Source organism: Varanus komodoensis, unplaced genomic scaffold, assembly GCF_004798865.1.
Source record: "Varanus komodoensis strain SLA01 unplaced genomic scaffold, ASM479886v1 scaffold1, whole genome shotgun sequence".
In the NCBI taxonomy this organism is placed as follows: domain Eukaryota; kingdom Metazoa; phylum Chordata; class Lepidosauria; order Squamata; family Varanidae; genus Varanus; species Varanus komodoensis.
In genome coordinates, this window is record NW_025335268.1 from 42,021,070 (window position 1) to 42,033,861 (window position 12,792).

Consider the following 12,792-nt stretch of genomic DNA (forward strand, 5'->3'; position numbering starts at 1 on the left):
GCGTGATCAGGTAGGAAGGACAGGTGCAATTGCTGCCATCTCCCCAACCCCCCGAGCATGATCACGGCCATCTTCCCCCACTCCCTGAGCATGATCATAGCCATCTCTTCCAACCCGTAGCATGATTGCAGCTTTCTCCCCCCCCCCGCCCCGAGCACAACCACCATCGCACCCGTGCAGGGAAGGTGGGCATGATTGCAATCGTCACAATGTGGAGTTTGCAACCTGAGGCAAATTTTTTCTGAAATTTCTATTCGCAACCCGATTTGGTCGTGAACTGAGGCATTCGTGAGCTGAGGTACCACTGGATAGGATATCGATATATGGAAATAAATTAAGATAACTATGAGGTGCAGCTATAGGAGAAACTGAAGGGAAATTGATTGACTTTGAACATGAATTGTTTGGTGCTTCAAGCTGAAACATTGGAGTTATATGGATGGGAAGCTGGCTTTCCCTTGTAAAAAATTAAAATGTTTAAGCTCTAAATTTGCTTGTCACTATGTGTCACTGTGGAGGCTGCTTACCCATGATAGTTTGTCATGTCATAGAAAAACTGGGCAATGGACCCCACAGCACGTACAGGGAATCAACTGCTGAGTCACTTACAGCAGAAACCCTTTGGAAAGTTAGCTCACTGGTGGCCACCTGCAGCAGGCACCCCAAAAGTGCCAAAACAGCACAGCTAGCACTGGCTTCTCCCACTCTCCACTATAATTGCAAATGGGTGTTGCAGGGTGGTTTTGTTTTTGGTTTTTTGGGGGGTTTTGGGTGGGGTTGGTTTTGGGGTTTTTTTTTTTTTTTTTTGGAAGAGCAAGTGTGGTGTAGTAGCTAGATTGAAAGACTGAGATTCAGGGAACTGGTTTCAAATCTGCACTAAGCCATGGAGGTAACTGGCTGACTTTGGATGAGTCACAGCCTCTCTTCCCATCCTATTTCACAGGGTTGTTTTTGTGAGGATAAGGTTGAGAGGAGGAGAATTACATAAGCTACCCCAAGTTCCTTGAAAGAAAAAAAAGGCGGATATAAATATAATAAATAAATCCTTCCACCCCAAATCATGAAAATCAGGTATCAAATTGCTTTTGCACCATTTTAACATCTATGAACAGTGCTTTCAAAAAATTGGCAGGGAAGAACATAGGTTAATGCAGTGGTTTGTGCTTTTACATTCTCCTGAGGTTGTAGAATCTCAGGCACAAGTGCAAAAGTGAGGAGATCTTTGGGACTTATGAGTTCCCCCTCCCTGACGAGGAGGAGGAAGAGGTGGAGGAGCAAACCCACGAATCTTGACACAAGGAGAATGAATAATGCACTGTTCCTTTATGCAGGCTTGGGTAAATTGTGCTGCTGGCTACTGTCGACTGCTCACCTTTTGATGGCTGTCAGAAGTAACCAAAAGAGAATCTAAATTTACCTACAGCTGGGACAATATTCAGTGTGGGTACCTGCAGGATTTGCTAGCAGGAACACTCTATATGCATTTCACTTTCCCTTCCTGCACAATGTGAAAGATCTTGCCACAAAGAGGGTGTTTTCGTGGCCTCCCCCTTTTCATAAGCAAAGTCACTCTCAACTTTGGTTTCTTTTAATAGCTGTCAGTACAAACCTGAGTGAAAAATAAAACTCTTGGCATCTTCTCTGGTCAATGAACATGAATAATGCCTGCTGTACTTTGATAGCAGACACCTCCCTGGACATTGCCCAGGTGAAGCAGCCATTCTGGACCCATGAATGTGGCATCTGAGCACTTCTGAACAGACTTTAAAAAATAAAACCAACCCCCTCCCCCACTGCACATATTTAGGATGAGCTCATTTCATTAAAGTGGGAGATGAACCAGTGACAACCCTTCCAACATGTGACTTTGGCACACTGAAGGGCTATCAGTAGTTATCAGACTGGATATTGCTTCCTGCAATCTCTGAAAAAAGCAAGAAGAAGAAGAAGAAGAAGAAGAAGAAGAAGAAGAAGAAGAAGAAGAACAAATCAGCACAGCCAGTCACCCCAAAGTGTTGTTTGGGTATTTATGAGCTAGCCGATGCTAGGCATGCTTGGCAAAAGCTGATTTTGCCAAGAAGCTTGTTTTTCAGTTCCTGGTACCTACCCCTACTACAAGCCATGAGTTATCAGAAAGGCTTGCTTGTAAGTAACAAGTCATCCTCTGGGGAAACAGGCCAGGTTTTCATGCTATGCCAACCCACCAAGGTACATCACCCATGACAGTTTGTTGTGTCATGTGAACCCAATCACTGTTGCTTACTTCGAACAATGTTTTAAGCTCTGATTACTTGCTTTATTCCTGTTCACTTAAGCTTTCAGCTTCAAAAATTAATTCCTATCTGCATAGTACAGCAGCTTCCAGAGGCAAAACAATCGATGTAATCATGATTTGTCTTTGAGACATTACACAATACCAATGTTTTAGATTTTTGTTTGCAAAACATTATCAATTGTGCAGTCATCATCATGGTTAAGCTTCCTTAAGCATGATAATGTGATAACATAAGCTGTTGTTAGGGATTCCTACTAGCTTGCCTCTGGACCCCAGAAAAGATACTGGGAATTTTAAAACAAGTATTATGAACCCATAAGGAGAACATATGTTTACTTTTACATGCTGCCAGTTAGCCATCTTGGTCTGAAGGGAAAAGGTTATAGCTCAGTGGAAGAGCACATGGTTGTATGCAAAAAGCCCCAGTTTCATTCTCAAATCCCACGGTCAAGTAGCAGCTGAAAATACTTGGACAAAGAATCTGGAGAGCTGCTGCCAGTAGATATCTTAGATGTGCCAATAATTTGACCCAGTATAAGACAACTTCCTATGACCAAAATATAACCATTTGGGAAAAAAAGTAAAGGCCATGACAATGCATTGGGTTTGTTTTTGTTGTAAGCAGACCCTACAAAATAACTGAATAAGAACACAGAGGAACATAGTCTTGTGACTGGACTGAGAGGATTACAACAGTGTTTGTAGTCTATGAATCAGCCACTTTCAATGCACAAGGTTTTAGTTAAAGGCTATTTACCATCTGATCTCACAAGTAAAGGTGCTGAAAATCTCATGGATAAAGATGCTGAAGAGATACACTTGATTTAGTTTTTAAGCAACCATTTGTCCTCCACATTTAAATCACTTAGAACTACATGTATACTGAAACCAGTGCAGGTGGTGCAGAAATGATGATGATAATGATAATAATAATAATGATAATGATAAAATATCAGTGGAAACTAGTCCATTTGCCACATTAAGAGCTATCATGGTGTTCTCTGGCTGGTTCAAAGAAAGCTCATCAAAGTTTTTTCTTCTACCATTTCCTGTATGTTTTGGCTTGTATAGTTGTGCAACATGCATGATTTTGAAAAAATTGTTCTGCCTGCATTAGTTAAGGAAGGCAAAAATCTATACAGGACATCATTCAATAGGAAACTTTAGGTGAGCTTGACAAGAAGTTGAAACACAGAATTAATTGCTGCTTAAAATAACTTATGGAAACTGTGCTCTAAATTGGTATACAAAACAAAAATCTGAATACACATGTTATATTACCTCTTTTAAAAATAAACATTTTATTGCAGAGTCCTTTTCCTACTGATAAATTAAACATTGAGGCAGACATTTGATATTGCAGTATAAAAATAATTTGCAATCAGCATGGCAAACACCCCATCTAGTGAGCCAGTTCTGTACAGCAGCCTTTCTGCCTAGATGTACAGAAGCATCTTCAATATACAGACTAGATCAATGTAATTTTTTCAACCCATTTTCTCTCAAAAGTTTGGAACAGGTAAGAACCATTACAAACAACTTTATATGAAGAATGATATTTGAGTATTGTATATACACACTTATAATTTGAAATGTAAGCCTATGACCAAAAATAGATTTTTAGAGTAAAACATCATGCACAATGGTAAGTATTTCTAGCGCAATAATAGATGACCTATGTATTAAGTTATCTGAATATAGGAAATGTTTACTCATGGATTTATGGAATGTGCTCCCTGGAGAGGTTTGCCTGGCGCCGAGTCTATACTCTTTTCGACACCAGGTCAAAACCTGTTTATTTAATCGCTATTTTAATGTAACAGTTGCTTTTTACTTAATTTATTTTTATTGGATAGATGCCATTTATTTATTGTTATAGATTGTTTTAGTGTATTCTGATTTTAATGATTGTAAGCCGTCCTGAGATGCCATGCATAAGGGACGGCATATAAAAGTTTGAAATAAATAAATAAGTTCAATTTCAATACATGATTAAGATTGAATTTCATTAATACCTAAAGAATATGCACAATATGCTGCTGGGTACTGGAGTATTTTATCTACAGAAACACTAATCAGACAAGAACCTCATTGTTTCTAACAAACAAAAACAGAGCAGAGCAGGGATTTCCTGAGTCCAGGAAGCCACAAGTCTATGGTCTGCTTGTTGACAAAACTTCATAATTGCACTATCTACTCAAGGAGAAGGCAAAAAGCTAAAGGGAAAACTGTCCATTTATTTCACTATTTTTTTAAATGGCTCTGTCTTAATGCAAGGAATTAAAGCCATTTCTGCATGTTTAGTAAAGCACCCAACTCTGTTGACCTATACATAAAAATATGCAAAATAGTGATTAAAAGTGAAAAGGCACTACCAGTATTTATCTTAAAAGAAGTGCTTCCTGAACCCAAATCATTCTCGATTTTAGTAAGAAACAGGAAATTGCAAAGACACCTTAGGTAATTAGAAAAACAGTATTTATACACAGAAAAACAAGTTTAGTGATACTTTCTCCTTCATCCAGTTAAAATTTGTGTTGTTTGACAGCAAAGACATACATTTATGACACAATGCAATTGACACAATTTGAACTACAAGTCTCACATATAATGTTAGTGTCAAGAAAGCATTTGCCATTGCAGCAGACATCATGGCTTTCATTTGTATAATGGCTAAGAAGAATTATACAACTTGAATGTCAACAATGAAGACAATGAAATAGTGAAATGTTTTGCATACCGTGACTCAAATATCAATTCAAAGGGAGGCTGCAGACAAAAAATTAGATGAAGACTAGGATTTAGAAGGAAGTAGAAAGATAATCAAGTATAGGGTATTCATTGGAGACCAAGGCCAAGATCATCCACACTCTTCTGTATTCACAATCACTATATAGAAACATAGAAACAGAGCAAGTCAGAAGGGGGTCTCCCAGCTATCTAGTCTGACCCCTGGCTCCAGCTGGCTCATGATATATGTGGCTGGAAAAACTGGACAGTGAAGAAAACTGACAGGAAGAAAATTGATGCATTCCAAAAATGGTACTGGAGAAGAGCTTTGCAAATGCCCTGGCCTGACAAAAAGATGAACAAGTGTTTCCTAGATCTTGCCCTGGAAGCAAAAATGATGAAACTAAGGCTGTCATAGCAGAAGTACATCATGAGTTGGCAAGATTCACTGGAGAAGACAACAGAGAAAGTTGAAGGTAGAAGAAGAAGAGCAAATATGAAATTGGATTGAATCCATAAAGGAAGTCACAGTCCAGAGCAGGACTGTCAAGGACACAGCATTTTGGAGAGCATTCATTCATAGGAATTCCATAAATCAGCAACAAGTAATTCAAACAGCACATAGCGGCAACAATTCAAACTTTGGGAAAGAAGTAGACTAGTTAAATATACTGGTGAAGGATTATGAATGGGCTTGGCACAGTCTATTACTGCTGTTAGTTCTGCTATTTGTGCTTCTGCCAACAAGCATAAATAAAAGAATTCTGTGCAAAGGTACACTTGCAGAGAAATCAAGTTTACTAACTCAACCATTCTGTGGAAAGGCCTTGACTATTTTGCATGGAGAGATGTTTCCTTCCTTCTATTTCCAAGCGCAAAATTTCTGCTTATGGCCACACATGCAGCACAGCAGGCAAAACAGGTATTGAGACATACATTTTTGGGCATGTAAATCCTTCAAGCAGGATCAGCTCCCATTATGCTTGGAATCAATGTGCCTGATTATTATGATGCTTTGTGCCTCCCATCATTTCAAACTATGAATTGTCATTACAACTGGATTGAGCCATAACCTCTAAGGTTGATATGCCATTATGCCTGATTGTTATACAATAAATTGTATAACAGAAAGTTGATTAATGGAAAAAATAAGTAGGTAGCCTTTGTGGTCTTCCAAAAAAGTATCATTAAAGATAGAAAAGTCCCCACATTCACCAATGTTCAATTCAACACAAGAAAAAGCTTCTACATTTCCTAAAACGTCTAGAAGCACATGAAGGAAACAGATAAGGGAGGGACCATTGTCTTGAAAATTGGAAAGATGATGAGGATACAATCAGTAAACATTATTAGATACAATAAAATTATTAGAATTGTTACACATTATATGAGAGAATCAATGGAAAAAATGATCATTATTAATATTCTGTAAGAAGAGGCCCTTAGCATGGCTTACATTAGAATGCAAGCTTTTATGCAACCAAACCCACAGAATTTTAGTTTTCTGAATTCCTTCTACAATCTACAAGGGCACATATCAATTTCCATATATTATTTTTAAATTATGCAACTGCAAACCTTTGCAGTTCTGTGAGTGTAAAGGGGCAGCAGGTGCCAATCCTGTATATTGCTGAGAAGAGGGACCATGAGAGAGATTGCCCCCACATTTGATCTGTCTTGAAAACTGTCAAAGACACACTGCCAAGAGAAACCAAATCTGTTAGTGATCTTAGTTCATGGCAAGCAGGGTGTGTGATTTAAACCCCCTTTGCAGCAAGAACTTCATTTATTTTCTTCCCAGGTAGTTCACATGCTGGTACACATTTTGCATTTCTTCCTAAGCTTCTACACGCTGTGAAGCTGTGCATCCCCTCCTTTTTCTTAGGAAAAAGAGCACTCATAGCTAAGAATAAGTGATCCACTTTTACATAGTACTTACAGGCATGGGGGAAATGCAAAATTCCTTTTAAATTGGTTTCTGACTGAGTAGTTTTTCTTTGATTTTGTGTTTTTTTTAAACAGGAACATATATAATCATGTACTGATCCTAGCACCAACCATGGACAATTACCCAAGCATCTCCAAATAAGCTATTGTGTCCCTTTGGCTTTTCTTAACAGCTGTCAAAAGATGAGCTCTCAAGTTACAAGTGATCTTTGCTCATGAAAACAGGATAGCACAATTTATATCCTCTATACTAAACAGTTCTAAGGATAAGCTCACTTTGCCAGTTGTTCCTTACATTCTAGGGATGAACCACCCTCTTTTAAAAGTAGAAATAATTTTGACAGCTAGCTAGGTTGGCTAGCTGTCGAAACTCCAATTCCCCTTGAAAGGCTTTTCTTAACAAGGCTGCACATGGTTGTTTGATAGAACAAGAACATTTGTGCCTACTCATGACCCTGTGAAAAAACAATGGAGACGTGTGCCTTCCTACCCCAAACCAAAAAGAAAAAGAAGAAGCCAGAGTTTGATAGCTCACCAAGCTAGCGCCAAAGTTGTACTAGTGTATTAAAATGTTCTGGTTCTGTATACTTGTGGCGGTGATGGGGATTAAGGGCTATTGTACAGCTATTGGTATGATAAAAATTTAAATAAGTCTGCTTTAAAAAAATAAAAGTGAAAAAGAAGATGTATGACGGTTTCTCTCCAAACATCCTTCTTTGTTGCCTTTCTCTCATTTCACCAGAAGCTCCCTCCAACTTCCCTATCTAAAGGTGTGTGTGTGTGTGTGTGTGTGTGTGTGTTTGGTGTGCGAGAGAGGTTCTTTTTTTTCTTTTTTACAAGGATAAGTGAGAATCATGGAATTACAAAAGGAAAGGAAGTAACTCAGAGAATGGGAGACATGCTCTTTATAAGGAAGAGTAGGTAGGGATGAAGTAGGATTGTTTGATGAATTGCTACAATCTGTTATAAAAGCCAAAGGGCAGAAAGATAAGTGAAAAAGGATGCTTCCAGATGGAGGGGCCCTAGCACTAACAAACCAAAGGCATTATGCAATTATTTTGTCTTTACTTTCTCAATGCATTTTCCATAGGAAGAAAAAATAGGGAAGCTGAGATGCCTTGATTTCTTGTGAAAACAACAGTAGTGGGAAAACAAAGGAAGGTTATTAAGTAGAAGGTAATACCTGTGGTCCTCCAGTAAAATTCTGTTAACAACACAGATACAATATCATAATCAAAGCATTGTTAGGAAGTACTTGAAGAATTTGAAACAGATTTTTTTTTAAACCCACCTTGCAATGACTTTAGCAAAAAAGAAAATGAACAATGTGCGCCTGGGCTCGGAAGAACGTTTAGAGCTAGAAGGGTCTGGAAACACTCTGTAAAATTCCACTAATGACCCTAAAATAAAAGCTTTGTCAGGAAGCAAGCCTAATTGTAAGAACTTGTAAATAAGGAATTGGAGTTTCCATTAACCCAATCAACTAATACCCAATGCAATACTAACATAGGAAATGATGTATCAGCTACCAAGAAACATTTTGCTAAAAGCTCAATAAACATCAGCATCAATCTTTATATGGATTGAAGATTCACTCACATTTGAAATGAATTTAAAGCCCCCCAAGTGCATGTGAAACACAAGGACATCTACAACTCTGCATTACATCACACTACTAGAACAGGATACTGATGTTATAAACAATATGCAGATTCATTCAGGTTCTGAAACATGTCAAGTGCAAACTCCATTCCCTATATAGAGATTGCCTGGGCCTTGAAACAATGCAAGACTTCCAAGAAATGCTATTTAGCCAAGTATTAATATAAATAGACAAACGTGGAAACAACAACATACTGCACCTCCTTACCCACCACTCAAAAAGCTTTTAGACATTGCAATAACTAAACTGCAATCTGTTCTTTCTCAAGCTGATGCCCACACTCTTAGAACTCAGGTATGAAAATCTGTGCTTTCAATAGCTAATCCTGGGGACACAGCTCAGTGTTAATGGGAGAGTTGTTCCATAATCAGAATCTCCAATAGCAGCTGCAGCAGCACAGCATATGGACCAGACTAAAAATCAGGGCCACAGCATGGGTGAGCATTTGCTCACCTAACCCACTATTGTACCAGTGGGTTTTCCCCATCATGACAACTAGCAGATTCAGGAGTGGGGGGATTTTAACTGGGGAAATGGCACAAAGAAAAAGTACTAGCTTACCTTCCCCTACACTATGGCCCCAATCTAGTTTGGAGCTGGCCTTATGCCTACTGTTAATTCTTCTTTTTCTTTCATGGAATGTGATTTTATCTTGAAATAAAAGTTATAAAATAAAGGGAATAAAATAAGAAAAATATGCATAATAAATCAAGGCCACTAAAAAAAGCAATTCACTAATTCCCTACATATTTGATAAATGAAAGATGCTTTTTCTCGTGATTAAGCTACCAGTCCTAGATTATGCTGGAGGTATCAAATCATACATCAGTTATTACAGCTGAAGAAAGAAAAAACAAATTCAAAATGCTTGTCTTATGCCAAATAGGACTGGTGTACAGCAGGTTGAAATAAGACTTTTTCTGACAACATGCAACACGCTGCCAGTAGACTTATCATTGGCAAGCCAGTAGCAAGTCAAGTGTCAGCAGCTGGAATAGTTGGGCATCTGCCAGGCCCACACATGGGCTATGGTTCCTCCAGAGGACAAGAGCCCTTTTCTTAATGGAATCAATCACAACATGCAAATTATTTGGTGTAGCAAGACTCTGCCATGCACTCCATTTTAGAGCTGTTCAGGAGCACAGGAAGGAGGACCGATTGCTGAGAGCTGAGGTACCTTGGAGAGAACAAATGAACTACCCTGGTTTTCAAGGTTGAAGAGGAGAGAGCAAGCGTGCACAGATGCTAAATTAGTGCTTCCTGCACTCAATGTGGGCAGCAACTTCTCAGGGCAGGGTGCTTAGCACCAGGGGATTCCTCAGCATACAGTCCTGGCAGTACACACCAGGACTGCAACCTCCTGCAACCTCCATCTCCTGAAGCTAGGACATCCTCTTTCCAAGCATCCATTACAGCCTCTGTCCTTTCCTTTCTTGCAGCCAGATATCCAAGGCTGAAAGAGTCATTAAAAATTGGGAAAGAATGGCAACAGTCACCACCACTCCTGGCAGAACTGTTTTCTCCATCACATTTTAAAAGGCCCTTGTCACATGGTGTCCATGGACCCTGGATTTCTAATAACAGTGATCAGTTTTCTTTTAGAGAAAGAACTCTTGAGATTCTCATTTTTTTTCTTTTCCCCCTAGCTTCATATTTATGTCAGAGAGAAGAATCATACTTTCACATCCTGTTGGGTGTGTTTTCCTAGACATGAATTTGCAACGGTCCTGTCCTTCACCCTTTTTCTCACTGCCTGTTAAAGCTGCATGCATTTAGCCATTTACAATGTTCTCCAGCCTGCTGGAGTAGTTGACCCCACCTTTCATACCACAATCACTTTTTTGCAAGCCCTTTCAGACGTCCCTATGGGGAAATCTTGAATTAGACAAATGCTTTAGATGTCAGCTAATGCAGCTAGTCAGACATCTCACTGCAGGAGGATTCCATAGATTTTAAACCACAGGAGGCTGTAACACTTTGGAATAAGTGAGGAAATCAGTTAGTATGTTTTGCTAGAACACTTATAATCCTTTTGAGGGTATTTTGAGGGCTCCTTTACAAATTACAATAGAAAACCTGTGTTTTTCTATATGAATACATACTGTAAGAAGGCACAGCCACCAGGTCAAATTCCATATATGTTTTTAAACATTGTATTTTAAAATGTACTAAAATATATAGTATGTGTGTGTGTGCATATATAGTGTGATGTTACAATACACAATGACAGGCCATGCCTATCTGTGTCCATTTTCAGTTCTGCTTACAATATTAGTCAGAAACATCTGTGTCCGCCTTTAGAGAGAGAACGCTAGAGCAAAGACTTCCCAACTGTTAAATCTCAAATGAAGCCAGATTTCAATTCAAAGGATATAAGTTCAGTTTAGGCACACGTTGCTGTGTTCTCTTATTGGTACATTAAAAGGTCGTATGTTCAGTTCATGTACTTTCAGTTCATGTACTTAGGGCACCATCATCTAAGGCTGCCTGTACCTCTTTGAACTCAGAGGATTCATGAGCATCCAATGAAAGGCAAAAAGTGTGAAAGTGAAGGCTGCCACTGCATTCCCATTTAGATGATTCTGACCATCTAAATGTTTTCCCCCTCTTTGGACTGATCAAGGACGTCTCTTCTTATATTCATACCGCTTTTGCACACCATGCCCTTCAGACTCCTAAGACCTAGTGGGGAAAACAACCCTCCTCACCCTTGGGCAAAGCACTCCAAGGGCCTGTAGCAGTGAGATGTTGGGCTGGAAGCTCTCGCTGATTTAGCTGTCCAGCTAAGGGTAAGGGTTAAGGAGAAAGTGAGGTCTTGCAGAGGATGGTGATGCTTCACTCCTCCTCTCCCTGCCTCCTGGATCATGCTCCCGGCACTGACTCTTAAGATGGTCTTCTGTCTCCAGTGCCCTGCTAGTGAAGAAAAAAATTTGCCAGCTTGGATGGGGAGGGACTCGAAGGTTGGGCTCTGCAACTCTGTTCTATCCTATGCCCCACACATACTATGCTGGGAGGCCATAGGATCGTACCCTTAAGGAACTAGCTTGTTTTAGGGAATCCTGAGTGTGCTTGAAAGCCTGTGAGAATAGCCCCTGAAAAGGCTGCCTCCACTAGCTGTGCAATTGGCAGAAGTTCAGTGGATGGACCTGTTTCCCATAATTGCACTTTCACTTCAAATTGCTAAAGAAAAAAACCCGCTGTGTGCAGTGAGCAGGAAGAGGGATGGCAACCCTATAAATCTCCCTATTAAAATAAGCAAGGGAAAAGCCCTCCACAATTCTTATGCAATGCTATGGTTAGCCAGCTAAACATTATGAGATTCCCCATACTGCGGCCTATGCACCCAGCCCAAGACCAAAATTGCTACTTGGAGAAATCCTCATGGCTGAAGTATTACAAGATTCAGACAGTCTCAATTCTCCTGAAACTAGCCTTGCCAACTTTTTTTTTCTTTTTCTGTGTCTCCACTTTTCCCTTCTGGGCTGAGCTCCTGAACCTTTAACAGAGTCTTCCCAGATGTATACTCCAGATGTATCGGACTACAGCTCCCATTATCCCCAGCAAACCATGCCGTTGAACTGCCACTCCCATAATCCCTCATGCAGCCACAAGATGAACACCTTGAGCAGCTGAAGCTTTCCCCTCGAAAGCACAGACAATGACGCCGGCGGAAAAACTTGGCCCGTCGAATTGCTGCCTGCCAAGCGCAGCCTCCCGCTAAAGGAAGCACGCAGCGACTCGCGCGGCACCGCTACGCCGCCTTCCTTACCTGATCCCGAGAGCGGCGCGCGGAGCAGGTGGCTCTTCCTGAGCGTACAGAAGGAGGAGATGTCACTCTGGGTGCGGCCTCGAGGGCCGGCCTCGGTGGGCAGCTGCCACCAGCGCGACGCGGGGGACGAAGCCGCTTCAGCCTGCGAGCTCCCCTTTCGCTCGTCCATCCCCTCCTGCCAGCCGGCGCGGCCAGAGGACCGGCGCCGCCGGCCGCCTCTTCGCTGCCCAACGCTGTCTGGAGCAAGTTGGCGCCTTCCGCCGCCGCGGCAGAAGGTGTGGCGCCTCCCCGGTCGAAGGCTAACGCGGCAGCCGGCCGGGCGAGCAGCGCGCCAGAGCCCCGGCTGAGCGGAACGGCGAGAGAAAAGTTTTGACAGGAAGGGCCCGCCCACCGGCTCTCAATTCCCCT

General features: G+C 40.9%; 1 protein-coding gene across 3 annotated transcripts in view; it reads right to left on the reverse strand.

Moving 5' to 3' along the window:
• PHACTR2 (phosphatase and actin regulator 2) overlaps window positions 1-12,564 on the reverse strand; it is a 108,592-nt gene extending 96,028 nt beyond the window's left edge. For all 3 annotated transcript variants that reach the window (XR_006414006.1, XM_044423341.1, XM_044423318.1), the window contains exon 1: window positions 12,385-12,564. Coding sequence is in view for 2 of the 3 variants with exons in the window: in XM_044423341.1 (XP_044279276.1) it covers window positions 12,385-12,553 (169 nt within the window). In the remaining variant the exon portion in view is untranslated. The remainder of the gene's footprint in view (window positions 1-12,384) is intronic.
• Between the last annotated feature and the right edge of the window lie 228 nt (window positions 12,565-12,792).